The sequence below is a fragment of the Sander vitreus genome, chromosome 24 (genome assembly GCF_031162955.1).
Source record: "Sander vitreus isolate 19-12246 chromosome 24, sanVit1, whole genome shotgun sequence".
Classification (NCBI taxonomy): Eukaryota; Metazoa; Chordata; class Actinopteri; order Perciformes; family Percidae; genus Sander; species Sander vitreus.
The window spans coordinates 6,782,599-6,799,050 of record NC_135878.1 but is presented as its reverse complement, the minus strand read 5'-3'; the positions used below and the strand labels follow the sequence as shown (position 1 = coordinate 6,799,050).

General features: G+C 40.8%; 1 protein-coding gene across 8 annotated transcripts in view; it reads left to right on the top strand.

Moving 5' to 3' along the window:
* The first annotated feature begins 1,198 nt into the window (after positions 1 to 1,198).
* LOC144512569 (peripheral plasma membrane protein CASK-like) overlaps positions 1,199 to 16,452 on the top strand; it is a 49,615-nt gene continuing 34,361 nt past the window's right edge. For 6 of the 8 annotated variants that reach the window (XM_078243352.1, XM_078243356.1, XM_078243354.1 and 3 more), the window contains exons 1-3: positions 1,199 to 2,081; positions 11,925 to 12,037; positions 15,712 to 15,817. In XM_078243352.1, coding sequence (XP_078099478.1) covers positions 2,017 to 2,081; positions 11,925 to 12,037; positions 15,712 to 15,817 — 284 coding nt within the window. In that variant the 5' untranslated portion in view covers positions 1,199 to 2,016. The remainder of the gene's footprint in view (positions 2,082 to 11,924; positions 12,038 to 15,711; positions 15,818 to 16,452) is intronic. The other 2 variants (XM_078243358.1, XM_078243355.1) reach the window with 1 other exon arrangement.

Below are 16,452 nucleotides of genomic sequence, written 5' to 3'. Positions count from 1 at the left end.
TCTGATGAACACTACGGAAAGGCATGGCTGACTTGTCATCAGTATTCCATATTACTTTGTTAAACTGGTGGTCTTTTTCGTAAAATATATTTTATAGTGTATATTATAGTGTTTGTAGGTATAATGGAAAAGTTAAATTCCCCCCCAAAAACCGGCAAATAGTTTTGGCCATGGCCATACTTAAGTTCTGAATTAGGTGGTTACACAAAAACATATATGAACATATTTTATTTCATATTTCAATATTCATGATAATGTTCTGTTACAAAGTGATATTGTCCATATTTTCTGCTTTGTTCAAAAAATATTAGTAAGTTGTTCTCATTGGTTTCATTCAGTTTTTCTCATGTGTTGAAATGTAGGCTACTGTACTTCAAAGGATGTCCAAAATGTAGCAGTAGGAGGCACACGATTCCTTACATCACCTCCAGGGGGCATCACCAACACATTACAGCGCATACAGTCAATGGTCTTCCACACCTGAAGTAATTCCACCTGCGTCCCTGCACCTGCTATCTGCACCACAGGAACTCCTGCACCTGCAGAAAGATTACATGAAAGTAAATCGACTTAATCCTCACATTATTAGACACTAATCGCCTCTAACACGGTTCTCCAGAGCCTTTTTTTGCCTTTTGCCAAAATGTTACCCATTTGATGAAAACATGCTTGAGATTTGCTAGATAATCATACCACCATTTCCAGTAGATACAGTTGATGGTCATAATACCTTATTCACCTGTGTCACTATCCCATTGCCAGTGTCAAATTAATGAACTAATATAGTCACTAAGCTGTAGGCCTACTTCATTTTGCTGAGAAACGTCCCTAAGGACCAATGGGAATTTGCAACCTTCCCTTTTTATATAGGCTACTGTATGGGAAAATACATCTGTTTATTCGCGACAGTCATAATGTGGGAATTACGTTATTACTGTCAGGATACAACGCTGAGGAAAAAACTGCATGTTAAAGGGATGGAGATAAGAAGAGGAAAGGCTGACGTAAGGTGATGGTGTTTGGATGGTAGACGCTTGCGCGGGATACATTGGATGCAACCGTTGGAGGAGATTAGGAAACTGCGCCTAAATCGGACCCCAATCGTACACCATCTTGGCTCGAGCGACGCTAGAGTCTGGGCCTTCTCTCCCAGGCCATTTCGGCTCTGACCGGACCAGTTTCCTGGACGATAGAGGGAGGAGCCTGGCATTTCTGGTGGAGGAACAGCCAGTCAAAGCCAGCCAGAATCTGAGCCAGCGTAGGAACTGGAGCGAGCAACGGCGAACGAAGGCTCGGCTGTGTTGGAATACGATATCATTTTAATATTCACAAGCAGGCACAGACGGTGTATGCAACAGAGTAGTCGTCGAGATGCACGTGAAGATCTTCAATTTGGGCTGGGGAAGCTGAAGCATATTGCAGCCCGGACACATTACGTTTTCGGTGGGATAAGCCATCTGTGATACACTGGGTGTGCACAGCGCAATAACGGCGCGAGCCAACCGGTTATTCCATCGACAACTAGCTCATATTAACCCAGCTAGCCAACCATTTTCGAGAACCCCGTTAGCTTGCGGTGAAGGGAGCATATTGGTCGGTACGGAAAGTGTCCGTGGATGCTGCTGAGGAAGTCTTGTGTCTGGCAGTACCCAACAGTAAGATACAAACCCGAGGCATGCAAAGAGGGGAGTTTTTCTGCAAACGAGCGAGGAAATCTCCACGCCCTGGGGTCTATTCTGTGGTTACTATTTAGCTAGCTAGCTCGCTGGCTAGCTACCGGGAGAGAAGCTCAAGAGAAGGTGGGGCCGCGGAGTGACAGTCTTGGACGCCAGCTAATGTGGCTAACTTGGACTCTTGAGTGGCCACTGATTTTCCTGTCACTGACATTAGGAGGGTTTAAATTACTAGGAGTGTGCAGTATTGCATAATAGTAACCCGAAGAAAGCACGTTATAACTGATTGTTTCAAAATCTGTGTGGGTGGGATATCTTGAGGAGAGCATCCTCGTTTACCTGAATGACCATGGCGGACGATGACGTGCTGTTCGAGGATGTCTACGAGCTGTGCGAGGTGATTGGCAAGTAAGTAACAATAACTGATATTAACCACTTCCGTTGTTTGCCTGTGTTTTACATTATGTTATCTGTTGTTCTATACACTCCTTTGCCACACACATCACAGCTGCAAGGGCGATGCTTAATTACTGTTATAGGCCTGCAGGTTTTTCAAGGGGAAAGTTCACTGGGTGGGTGAGGCGGGGTCGCTCCTCAATTTGCAGTGCCATTTAGCTGTTATATATTGTCATATAACTTGTATGTTATAAAGCAATTCCAAGCACATAATTACCTAATATATTAGGAGTTGCAGAATGTGTTTGACATGACGACCTCCATGCAGGAAAGTGAATTTACAAGACTCAGTAGGAAGGCTACTGTACAGTCAAAAAACTCCCAAGTTCTTAATGTATGTCTACGTTAATACCATTTATTGCAGTTGGTGAAGAAGTTAATTCTCATTCCTTGCTGACAGACTGGCAGCTTGGTTTAAGACACAGGACATCTGGGTTCACATCTAAAATGTCTGCAGACAGGATTTTCCTTCTCCTAACCCTCCTGTTTTGATAGTAGCCATACCTGCATACAGTTACAGGCAGACTGGCATCCGGTCAAACACTCTTTGAAGGTGTCAGAAAAGGCATAGCTTTTTTGATACAACAGTGAGGTTATGTAATGTTTTAATATAAAGCAGGAGACTGACAGAGGCACATTTAAATCATGAGAGACAAAGGTTCAAGGTGCCATGAAAATTGCCACAGTATGCATGTTACTTCTGTGTGGTCAGAGATGGCTCCTGACTTCTGCTGGAAGTGAGGCGGGAAGGCTGACAGGCCCATAACAGTCCTGGGCCACCAGTCAGTCCCCTCCCCCCTGCAAGCTTCACTCACTGGACATCTGAGGGTCCATTAAGTTTGTTCTAGGGGATAGAGGCACACTCTATCCAGACCCTCAGGCCCTGTTCTATATCCTAGGACTTCCTGTTGTCTAGGTTACTAATTGATGGTTGGTCCAGGACCACTACCTTGGAGTCCCAGTAAAGGATACAAGGAGCCACTGGGGAGAGTTAGTGTGACAATACAAATCAACTAGAGTGGTAAGGGAAGTTGAATCCACAGGCCATTGTGAATGATAGATGAAAAATAATTTTTCTTTTCTTTGCTTGTCCCAAGGTGGGGGTCAAGCAATATTTAAATTTTGATAGTTTCTTTTATCCACCTCAGCTTTCAGATGAGCTTTTCCATAAAGGTGTATAATAGATGCCAGCTTCTATATAATGTATTTTCTGAAATTATCAACCTGCATGGCAATACCTGTTTATCTTGCATGGAGTACCACATTTGTAGAGGTTAATACACCCAAGCTACCTTTTTATAGCCAAAATGTAGTAACCTCTATCAGTTTGGTACTCCCTGCAGCTGTAAACAAACACTGAGAAATACTGTATGTGCAAATACTTCTTGAGTTTATATCGAGCGGTTGTGGTCACACAGTCCAGACTGGTCAGTAGAAGAGTAATACATGAGTGAACAACAGTTTGACTGGAGCATATTTTAAGCTTTAGTAAAGAAGTGAGATGTCACATTTATGTCATAGAAAAGACCAGAAAATCCCTCTTATGCTGCCAGTTCCTTTGTGAAACTTCAGTTGATGGATCAAGTGTGTTGAGTCCTGGTGTCTTGGGATGTGTTGCAGGAGGAAGGGGTGGATCATTTTTCCTCAGCCCTGACTAGGGAGGGGAGGGGAAGGAACGCTGAGGCAGATCAATGGAGACAAGTGGAGTTGGGAATGGGATGGCCCTGAGGCTACGGATATAAATAATGCCAGCAGACATTGACTGCAGCACTCTGCCATCTCCCACTTTGTTTTTAACCACAGGTTTTACTGTTAGCACTACTGTAGTTAGTGGACAACATGGCAGACAGCTGAAACCTGAGGATGTTAATTAATCAAAATTTGTAATGGAAATGCTTTATAGCCACAGGAAACATAATAAAAACCTGTTCCATGTTATCTTTTCTGGTTAGAGAATATTCCTGCTCTTACATTTTAGTCTAAGTATGTTTTGAAACAGAAGCCAGGCCATGTTGGCGTAAAATGGGATGGCAAGATTTATCTCCACGCAAAATAGATTGAAGTCAGGATGATGTTTTATGCCTATCATTGGGTTAAATGGACTGACAATACTATGTCAATGAAGACCTCCTCCAGACTTTCATTAGTTTGTTTTTTAATGATCATCCACCTTCAATGAAAATGTTTAGACTGACTTTTTTCTGACTGAATCTGAGACTTATCTGTTAGTTCAGAAATGTCTAACCAACATACGATACGATATACGATACAATACGATACAACTTTATTGTCAGCCAAGGCTGAAATTCTTTGTGCCTTATTTCATGTGAACATGAAATATGTGTAGGTGAATTCTTTTTAAAAACCTGGCACTGAGATTAACGTTTCATCAACAGTGTCTCATCAGGGCACACTAATTAAAAAATACTATAATTGAGAGCGGGTGAAATGAGCTAATCCCTAAGTTTGTTGTAATTAGTTAGTCCTTTACATCCTGCCATATAATGTTAGAGTTGTCATGGTGATTTGTCCCACAATATTGGATTTCTTGGTGCTGTTGTATTATTGTCTCTTGCTGACTTTTGACCTTAGCTCTTTTCAAACTTGTACATAAACCCTATTATCCAGTCCATCCCTCCTTCAGACTTCTATTGTTGTTCAGAGAAGTTGTCTATTATTATCCCTGATCGGCTTGTGTCGGAGAGGAGCAGCCTGGCTGGGTGGGATTAGTAATCATCTCCTCAAAACCCGGATTGGAAAGAGAGCCATGTTTAGGGTGATTTCTACTGAAAGACGGTTAGTAATTTAATTTGAAGAAAGTGTTTTGTATGAAGTTATGGACTTTATGTTGACATCTTGAATTCCTGATAGTGTCTTCATGATTAGCTTTTACAAGTAACCTGTCTCTGTGATAGTATATAACTTCAGTTTTTTGAGGCACTGATTGGCTGAATGCACACTTAAGTACCGACAGAAGCAGACCCCTGATTTGTAAGGGCTTATAGTTGCATGGCAACAGCAAGAGACGTAAAGAGACACATGGACTTGTCTGATTTTACAGCTCATGCATGTAAATGTTCATTCAACTCCCCTGGGGTTATACTAGACTTATTTCAATAGAAGAAGATCAAACAGGTCCGGTGTCAATTCAACCTCTGACTGGATAAACTCTGGTGAAAGATGACACAAGCTATTGAACAGGCCTAGGCAGTGCATGCCTTGCTCATAATAGGCTCCTAATGTTTGTAGTTTACATAGTAAATATGTGATCATGATGTGATGTCTGAACATAATGCAGTAACCACAGGCCTGTTTTTGAGATTTCGGCTCTAGTTGAAGTGTTTGCAAATTGCTGAAGCAATTTAATCCATTTCTGTCTGTAATGATTCTGTTTGAATAGGACTTAGGTTGTTGAAAAGCAACATTGGAGTCACAGTGCTCTTTATTTCAGCCCTAGGGTGCTCATTAGAGCCAAGGATATTGAGATGTGCGACTCACTCTAAACCAATGTAGTGATCAGCCCTTTGGCTTATTCTGAGTTGGATAATTGAATTGCTTGGACGACATTTCAATCTTACATTTTCATTGATTGTTTGATAGTTTTTAGTGGTCTAATAATAGTTTCTCCCCAAACAGATGCAGTCTTTAGCATACAAATCTTACACAAAATGCTTTTCTGCAGGGAGGCCAAATTGTTAAGCCACTAGTAGCATTTGCTTCAGTTTGTCTAAACTTTAAGCATGTAAATTGAAATTTTAGTTTTCACTTATCAAATGTTTTCGTTAGCTTCAAGCTGGTTTACACAGCATAAAATAGATAAGGCACAGTTATTCAGGAAATATGTATTATTACCCTTTCAGCTTGATAGCCTTTATCATGTTCACTGATGTGTCAGGTGTGAATCATACATGTCAACATGTAGAAAAAGAGAATATCTTCTCACTTGTGAACTTTTTTCAAGTCTGATATAATTTTCAGATGGCAGTGTGAAGAGTACCATTCTAATTTATCAGTATATTTTAGGGCCGCAAGTAATTATTTTATTAATCAATAATAAATCAATTAATTAGTCTTTTTTGATTAAATAATGAATCATTTAGTCTGTAAAATAGTGTAAAATGGCCATCATAATTTCCCAGAACACAAGGTCACAATGTCTTCAAATAACTGTTGTTGTCCAACCAACAACCCAAAACTGCAATATATTACATTTACAGTTAAAAAAAATGGAGACAAGCTGAAAATCCTCACATTAGACAAGCTAGAAATAGGAAATATTTGGCAATTTTGCTTTAATTTGCATTTACCAATTACTAAATATTTTTTTCAACTAATAATTGAATTGATTGCTTGTTTCAGAGCTAATGCATTTAACTAACCACAACCTTTGGGGATGATTTTGCACCTGTTACCTGTTTATTAGGTACACCTATATGCATTTTAAGGCAGTTGGCAGTAAATCCTCTCTTTGTGAAACATTATGTGTCAGAGAGGTGCAAATTCATCCCATAGTGATTTGGGAGGCCATAGTGGGTGTTTGTGCTATTTTGGATTGCATATAAAGGTATCTTTCTTGTATTAATTTCACTCATTTATGTAAATGGGACTGTCGTTTTGCTAGAAAATCCAGGGTTCAAGCCCCCAACTTGGCGAGCATCCACTGAGCTTTTCCTACTGGGATCAATAAAGTCATTATTATTATTATTATTATTATTATTATTATTACATCACATTATTGAATGTGGCATCTTCCCATTTTGTAGAGGAAGATACCAAGAGACAGTTATGTTTGTGTCATTAAAAAAGTAATGTCAAGTATGTTAAGATATAGACCGAATCCTGGGCGTTGCTTGCACTAACAGAAAAAATCACTTCTGGGTAGACAAGTGGCAGTTGATTTGAATTGTGAAGATATGGCAACCTTGTTTTGGGATGCAGGAGTTTTCTACTGAAAAAGACAAAGAAATGTTCTCCTCTAGTCTTAAAATGGTCATAAATCGATACTAGAGTAGCCACTTCCTTGTTTACTGCTGCAATGAATGCAATGCAGAGGAGGAGAAAAGAGCATCTGTTGTCACAAAATCATGTGTTGATTGCATTTGCAATTAAATTGCGATATGTTAAAATTAGATTTTCTAACCGCAAAGGCTGCGATTACACTGGTCACGTGACAGCAGTCTGCAGAGGAAGCAACTTGCCATGTTGCAAAACCTGCCCTGCTAATGTTGCTACCTCACGGCATGGGGCAACACTACTAACCTGTATCCGTACCGATCATCCCTAAAAAAAACACACACCACAAAACCATGTACAATAGTTGCATAGCTAAAGAGTCGAACACCAGTGTGTCAAGTACGCAAAATACCACCCGACAGGGATCACTGACTGAAATGTTTAAAAGCGTAACTCCATGTGAGCGGAACGTGGAAATTACTCAAGCAGTTTATCGTGAAAGATATGCTGCACCTCAGTATGGTGATCAAGCCTGGGCTCACGGCTTTGCACATATTTTAGCCAGGTTGCCATGCCGGGCTACACAAAAAAATGTAAGCGGAGAGTCGCAGCGGAGCTGAAAACAAAGGAGTTTTTCTGCCGCTACAACTGATCGCTATGGCTGGCAGTGCCATACTAATTGTGCACATATACATTTTTTAAGGACTGTCCAGTAAAGTTTACAGACAATGTTTAAAATGTGCATTTCTGCAATCTGCACTAGTTTGTGTGATTTGTTACAGACTTTCATATAATACACCAGGCTTATTTGTCAGTGCTTTATGTTGTCATGGTAATTATTATGTGTTTACAAGGCTGGGTGTTCAACAAATCAGTCACTGTAATCACGTGTATCGTCTTGTGAGCTGAGTGTCTCGTCACACCCCTATTTTTTTTACCTATAGTAATCTTAATTGTTTTCTGGCGCATGAACACTTCATGTCTTTATTTTTAAACTTTCCTCTCCTTTTGAGAGTCCACACCCCACACACAGCAGATCAATAGTTGTGAATGGATGGTGTAAAGGTGAAGCTTTCTTTCAGACTGCAAGGCCAGACTCTGCAGGGTGGTTTAAACAAACCTGGATCCTCTTCTGGTTTATGTATAGGAAAGGATTTTTTTTGCCAAAGCCTTTAAATCTCCTGAGGGTGTCTCTGTTCTAAATTTCAATTTGCAACCAGAATACTAATTGCCCTGCTAATATTCAAAGGTATCTCTAATTTGCATAAGGAAGCACCCTGGATTAATGTTGCTTAGACATTCACAGACTACTGTTGAACAGAACTTTGTTTAACTTGTGAAATGGACAGCTTTGCACTTGAGCTCAGTTTGGGCAGTAGGGCAAACAGCACTTATCATAGAAGCCTTCTGTTGGAATCACTTTTTATGTTGTTTTTTCCCCTTTCAAAGCACATGCCTAAATGTAGACAATTGTCAGCTCTGTGCGTCCATGGGGATCAACACTAACTTACCTATTTTAAAAGCTCTAATACATGTATGTCAAATCTAATGCTTCCTTTTTTCACACATTAAACAATCACAGAATGCTATGATTCCACCCATTTGCAGACGCCAAGTACCTTTGGACATATAGCTATTGCAATGGATTGATCAGAAAATGTTTAAAAACATAAAACTTAAAACTACCATTGTAGGCTTGATACCTTATGCCACAGATGATAATATGCACAATGATGGACCAGATAAGCTGCAATTTACTTGACTTGGGATTAGAACCCGGGGTCAGTACCATTAGCTTGCCTACCTGAGAAACTCAAATTATGTTTTTGTATCTCACGGGTGTGCAAAAATTTCCCCCCAAAATTATTCAGACAGACTAACTGAATGAATTATGCTTACTGCTGGCCTCAGCTAAAGAGCACAATGCTGCTTTAAGCAAAGATGGTTGCTCTCAGGAGAGCCGTACTGGTAATGTTGAGTCTGCAGCTGCAGATGTGTCCTGTCCCTGTTTAGGAGAGAGAGAAAAAACAGAGACCTGAGAGGAAATTTAGCTCATGGCCAGCATGGATGAAATGCACCTAATATCCAGTCTTTGATTCACATAGAGCAGAGAGTTGAAATGAGCCTCGGAGCAGTCTGTAAAGATTGCCACTTTGGGCTCATGTTTGATGACTGCCGCTGTCGGAAGTGAGCCATGTGTGGGCGTTTTGTATGAGCCCACTTAGCACAGCTGTGGTGATGTCATTAGGGCATACGGCCTCTGCACGCACGCACGCACGCACACACACACACACACACACACACACACACACACACACACACACACACACACACACACATTTGTTTCACTATCTTTGTGGGGAGCCATCATTGACATAATGCATTTTCCCTAGCCCCTTACCCTAACCTTAACCATCACAACTAAATGCCTAACATTAACCCTTACCCTCACCATAACCTAATTCTAACCCTAATCCTAAAACCAAGTCTTAACCCTCAAACAGCCCTTTAACCTTGTGGGGTCCAGCATTTTGGGCCCCACAAGACTGTGCAGACCCCACAAGTATACTGTATTCCCTGGTTTTTGGACCCCACGAATATAGAAAAACACACACACACACACACACACACACACACACACACACACACACACACACACACACACACACAGGCTCTCTCTATCTCCCTCTCTCTTAGACTTCCTTGCTTGCTTGTAATGGCTCTATCTACTGTACATAGCTGAATGGTCATTTAATTATTTTTAATTTTAGATAATGATGATTAATTGCATTCTAATTTTATTAAATTAAAAAGCCCCAACCACGTTTCACTTGCAGTGCACAACTGTTGTAGAAACAGCCCAATTCGGGAATTAAATCTCCATGCAGCGCCCTTGAATTGACAGCCAAGATTGCAAATGAGGTTGATGCATAAAATCTGGCAGGTTGATCCAACCCCACGTCATTGCTTAATGGCAGCAATGGGTTTTATTGACACACATTCGAATAGTGCCAAGATGGCCTTACCCTCACTGTATCATTTGTATCCCTGTGGTTGCAACCTCTGACTTAACTCCCGCAACCCGTTTACCAGTAAAATACAGATCTGAGACTATTGTAAGGTTGATACAGGGGTGTCAGAAGCTCCATTATGCACTCAGGAAGCACCCCACACCTCTGAGGCCCTCTTTTTAATAGGAAACACAGCTGCTACAGCTCTTCAACCCAGGGGTGCAAAGGTCAGTGGGTTTTCTTGTGAACTCTAGAGGGGAAGAGTGTTGTGTTTTACGGTTTCCCCGGCCCAGAGCGTGCATATGCTGCCTGCGTTTGTTTGTATCCGTTAATCATTACAGCAGATGTGAGAGACAAATGTGAGAGCAAATCAGCTGCCACCCAAAGACTTACAACATGCCCAGGCACTTACAAACTGAATAACTTTTACTGTTTGTTTGACTCTGACATTGTCAAGCAAATTTATTTTCTAAATGAGTTCATTTAAACCAACTTTTAATTGCCACCACTTTGCTTTAGCAAAATGGGTGTTGTTGTGTGTGCGTGTGTTATTTGTTTTGTATGTGTGTGTGTCTCCAGTAGCATTGGTTCCGCCTCTGAGGATTGTAGACTTGGGAGATGTAGTGACAGCTGTAACACAACAGGGGTGTGTGGGTGTGGGTGTAAGTGTCTGGCCCTGTTCAGAACAGGCATTATTATGCATCTTGGGTGATCCGATTACAGTGGAACACGGTAAGGAATAATAGACCCAGTCGGTATTGCTTTAATTTCTTCTTCTTTTTATTTACGGAAGACTAGGCACGGGAAGTGCATTGCTGCCTCCCGCTGGTTCAAAATAACTGCAGACTTTTACCGGTCGCACAGCCACAATGTGTGCATTGTCGTGGACACGTAGCAAATTTCTTAGAACCGCTTGCGTGGCCGACACAAGTCCACAGCCGTCTGCATAGTGTGTTCTCGAGCCTGTTTCCACAACATCCACCTGCAAGGTTGTCAGCTGTGTGTCTGCCTGGCATACTCTGTGTGTAGGATGGCCGATATAACTTTTTTTATTTTTTGTCACATACACTAGTGAAATTCAATCTCTGCATTTAATCCATCCTAAGCAGTAGGAGCAGTGGACTGCCACATAGCAGTGCCCTGCTTTTTTTTTTTTAGAAAATGCAGGGGGGATAGGATCACATAATTTGTAGTAAGTGTTTCATACAAACCAAAACATTTTGTGACGTGTACATTCTTTTTCATGGGATTAAACCACATTCTTCATGTATGGGGTTTTAATAAGGTAAAAGGGTTGTTTTCCTGTGCTACAGGGCTGGCTTTCTTATGTATTTTTAACACAACACAAACATTCTATTAGAAATCTGAAATCTGCCACACAAACCTTAAGTGGTGCTAACTTTTAATGCAAAATCTTGATAATTACTTGCATCCTGTTGGACACAGACAGGAAAACGTATATATGTCAGCCCCTTTGCGGTTATATCAGGAAACCCAACCTTACAATATATGCCACCCCATTTTGTCCAGAAATAAACCTTGTAGGGTAGGTCTCCCTTGGTCAGGTCTCTATAATAAAGCTTTTATTTTAGCTTTTACTGCTGTGCTGCACACCACTGCTCTATAATTCTCACTGGCACGAGCATGGCTACAATGCCTAGCTAACCACCCACTGTAAATCCAGAATATTTTCAGAAATGACACTGCCCATTGCATTACTGAACTTATTCATGTGTTTGAATCTGAGAAATCTCATATGCAGAGAGGTTTGTGTCTTTATGTTTTTGTAGGTGTCTGTCACTAATTCTGTGTGTGTGTGTGTGTTTTACAGGGGTCCCTTCAGCGTGGTGAGGCGCTGCATCAACAGGGACACAGGCCAGCAGTTTGCTGTGAAGATCGTCGATGTGGCCAGTTTCACCTCCAGCCCTGGCCTCAGCACAGAAGGTGAGGAACACCACAGACCTGGTTTGACTGTGGTTTGTTGTCGTGCACTTGGAGCGCCAGATGGTGGGGTTAAAATCAGAATTGGGACAAGAGAGGATAGTTCTCAGGGATGTTGTCAATCACAGAGACTTGTGAATCGTTTTCTGTGCTGTAATGCAAACCCTACCCACCTTGTTCTCCTTGTGGGTTATAACAAATGTTGGGAATACTGTAATCTGCAAATACTGTTTGGATCAGATATCAACCACCCAGACACACACAGAATGTATAATGACATTCTCACACACAAATCAATGAGGCATAATGTCACACATGCTGCGCCCAGATGAATAATATGTTGGAACTGCATTTGTTTGCCTGTTTGTGTGTATGTGTGTGGTGATGAGTATGCGTGAGATATTGAATCACGCCATCTCTCACCATGTGGTTTTGTGAGAGAGAGAGAGAGAGAGAGAGAGAGAGAGAGAGAGAGAGAGAGAGAGAGAGAGAGAGAGAGAGAGAGAGAGAGAGAGAGAGAGAGAGAGAGAGAGAGAGAGAGAGAGAGAGAGAGTTGGCGTTCACTATGTGCCATCTGTGATGCCCCAGTTAGAGATTAGCCTGGTAGCCAATAACAGCAAGACAAGGAAATGACCCAAAGGTGGAGAAACGGTAGAAGTGAAGATTTAAACCTGTGTTTAAAAAAAAAAAAAAAAAAAAGTGGACGTAAGTATGTTTTCATTATCCTGAGACTAAATTACTTCATTTGAAAATACAAACCATTTACCAAATGATTGTATCAGCGTTTTTGTTACCTTGGAAAATTTGGAGTCATGTTGTGGTCTCCCAAGTCACTTCTAGCAGCATGCTTCGCCCTGTGGTCAGCTGCACCAAGCATGGTAAACAATTTAGCTTGCCCACAGTATTTGTGATGACAAGAATATCCAGTAGAATGAAGAAGTCTTCAAATAGTCTGCACCGATCCGATACCACGTAATTTCGCCCAGAAAAAAATAAACTTTAAAGTAGTTTCACTCTGATAAAACAGCTGTTTGCTAATGTTAGCTCTGACTGACATTACAGCCCGTTACACTGTGCAGGCAGACCAAACAGTCAATCAAATTGTCTTAAAAAAAAAAGGTTCCTACACAGCAAGTTGCGCTTGCAGCTACTGTTTTTAGGTGGTTTTTCAGTTATGACGACCATCAAACTAGATAATCAAAGAAAATTCTATGGCATTTATTTTCCATATTTGTTTTATGTTTTACAAAGGGTTTAACACGAGCAAGGCCATACCAAAATGATAGCCATAATGATACACTGAAAGTTTCACCTAAGTTATAAGAAACTACCTTTTTGACACCCACATTTCTGACATTTAAAAAGTCACAAGAGAAGAAATAAGTAAATGGACACTCAGTGTGACAAGGTAGAGAACTGGACTGCAGCCAGATTTGGAGAGTGGTTTCCTGGGACCACATACCTTAGCTTATTAAGAAAGAATCTGCTTCAGCATAAATGTGAAATGGAAAGTGTGTGTGTGTGTGTGTGTGTGTGTGTGTGTGTGTGTGTGTGTGTGTGTGTGTGTGAGTGTGAGTGAACAAATGATTAATGGTGAATTAAGAGTTTGGGAGTATTGAACAAAAGCAGAACGAGTAAGTGTCTGGATTTTAATGAAGATGAATATAGAGAGTAAACGAGTAAGCACTCTCCATCAACATTAAAGCTCTATGGGTCTTGATAAATACAGAAGTGCAATTTGCAGTATTATTAGTGAGATGTGTATTGTAAGTTTAGGTAATGAACATATTGGAAATGTAATTCATCAGTACCCCAGACAAACTAACACAAGTGCATGACCAAGCATAAGCTGGTTTTGTCCCACAGCCGTGAGGTGTACATCAGATGCAAAAGGCAAGACCTTTTTTCTTCAAAACACAACCTTCCACTTAAGAATTGATTTGGAATAGGCCCAGTGAATGGCATTGCTTTCATTCAGACCGTTCCAGGCTTCCCTGGCTCCCTGGATCCCTGGCTCTGTATGAGTGGTTTCCTCGTTGCCGTGCGGACACTGGGCAGCATTGTTACATTCAAGAATAGATACTCAATGAGACGGGCAGAGGACAACGTGAAGAGGAGAGAAGAGAAATAATGAAAGCAAAGGAACAGTAGAATGGGGGCTCTGTAGTGGAAACACAGCGTCATTTCTCTGTGTTGCATAATGATACTGGTCTGTCACGACACAATGAACACACACACACACACACACATACACACACACAGATCAGTAGACTTGCATGGGGAGTGGAGTGTGTAAATGAGGTTTTTATGGAGTGAGGAGCTCAACAACAGCATATTATGTCTGTCAGCCTTCCTCAGCAATCTGCGTTGACTCTGTTTTACCACTTGTCTCTCCAGTTGTTGGTCATTCTATTCAGTATTGTCTACTTCCTTTTCTTTAAATGGAGAAAACTGCCTGCTCTTGTCAGTGTTGTCTTCTTTAATGAGGCAGTCAAAAGACAAGTCATGTTGTAATTGTGTACAGTGTGATCTGGACGATAATGAGAGGGGCTGATGTTGATGACTGTGAGCCAAATGTGCAATTCAAATGGTATTCTAGTGGCCCTACATCTGGTGTTCCTTGTCTTTTTGCTAGATACCAGCTTGTTAGCATGCTTGTTTGTCTGCCCAACATGTGAAAGCTTACCTTGTCTGCTCAGTATCTACAAAGAATGGAATCCTTCTGTAGTGTGTCAGGGGCTGAAGGAAATGCTCTGTAACTCCCTCTGGTGGTGAAGTTGAGATGTGGCAGGTCTGTTAAGGTGTAAGGGTGGCCTACTGGGCATGTCCTCTTAGCTTTTCATCTCCTTAACTTGTCACTAAGGGACGTGAAAGGATTTAACAAGGCACCAACCAACCACAAAAGAGCATCGTAGCAGAGTCTTTCTTTCTGAAATGAACATCAGGGAGCTTACTCGCCCTAAGGTCACCTGATGTTTTCTAAATGGTTTGGTTTACATTTGTTTGGTGCATTCTAATCATACTGCTTTCCACTTCCTAAATAAAATGAAAATAAAGATAACATTTTGATTTCTGCTGAGACTGTAATTTGTTATATGGCGTGGTTGTCACTATAACACTATTTTGTGCCGCAGCATCATCTTTGTGGAAACTTTTTGAGCTTTAAAAAGCCTCCCCACCTCATCTGTTCATAGCTCTGCATATTATGTTTGGGAGAAATCGCAAAAAGCCATATCTGTTCCTCGGTGTTTACATTTAGTAGCATAAAATAAAGTAAGTGGTTGGAAAATAACCTATATATTCCTACAAGGAGATTCAGACATTCAACACCGGAACTACTGCTCCTACGAAGTACATTAAGTCCTTAAATGATCCAATACAGGGAGCTATAGAAGTGCCTATTTGAAAGCTCTGAGAAAGTAAAAAGATAAATCAGATTGTTTCAGTGTGCATTAGGGAAATCATGATTGCACAAGCTCCCAACTTCTGCCAACCAGCACCTGATTTAAAAAAAAAGAGCTGAGCATATCTGATTCCAGTTCTGAAATAAATGAAGTTTGTTAATGTAAATTCGCATTAAATGTCAACTTACTTTTGGCTATTTTTTCTTCTTCTTTTTAACTATGTAATTGTTGGATGATGTGAATCATACCACCTGTCTAATTTCTCTCCACCAGATCTGAAGCGAGAGGCTAGTATCTGCCACATGCTGAAACACCCCCACATCGTGGAGCTGCTGGAGACCTATAGCTCTGATGGCATGCTCTACATGGTCTTTGAATTGTAAGTCTTTGCTGCACACTATGTCGACCATAATGCATTATGTAATAGGGATCGACCGATACCTGTTTTTCAAGGCCGATACAGATTATTAGTGGTTAATAAAACTGATAACCGATATTTGGAACAGAAATGCATTTACAGTGAAAATGAAAATCTTTAAGTCAAAATTAAGATTTTGTAATGTTATAAAATCCAACACAAAACTCTTTTTTTAATGCTTTAAGCAATTATTTAATAGATCAGAAACTTTCAACATAATACACAGTAAACGATGGTCAGATAGTGTTGTGGGCGGGACATTAAATCAGACTCAGTAGTGAGTGAAACCGAAGAAGAGGGACAGACACAGAGCTGTAGCGGAGCCAAAGTAGCGCACTTTTTATTTAATTAACTTTATCGGTTATCAAGCAAATAAAACGCAGATACAGATAATCTGCAAATTGCCCAAAAAACGGGCCGATAATCTATCTATCCCTATTATGTAACCAGACGTGCATTTTACATTTTAGGGTTTAATATTCTGTCTTTTATTTGTTTTTAACCAGGGCAAGAAGCACCTTGTTTTCCATCACCACAGCTGCACAGCCCCACATACCAGACATTGTTTCTGTTCAGCTGCTACAGTATATATATTT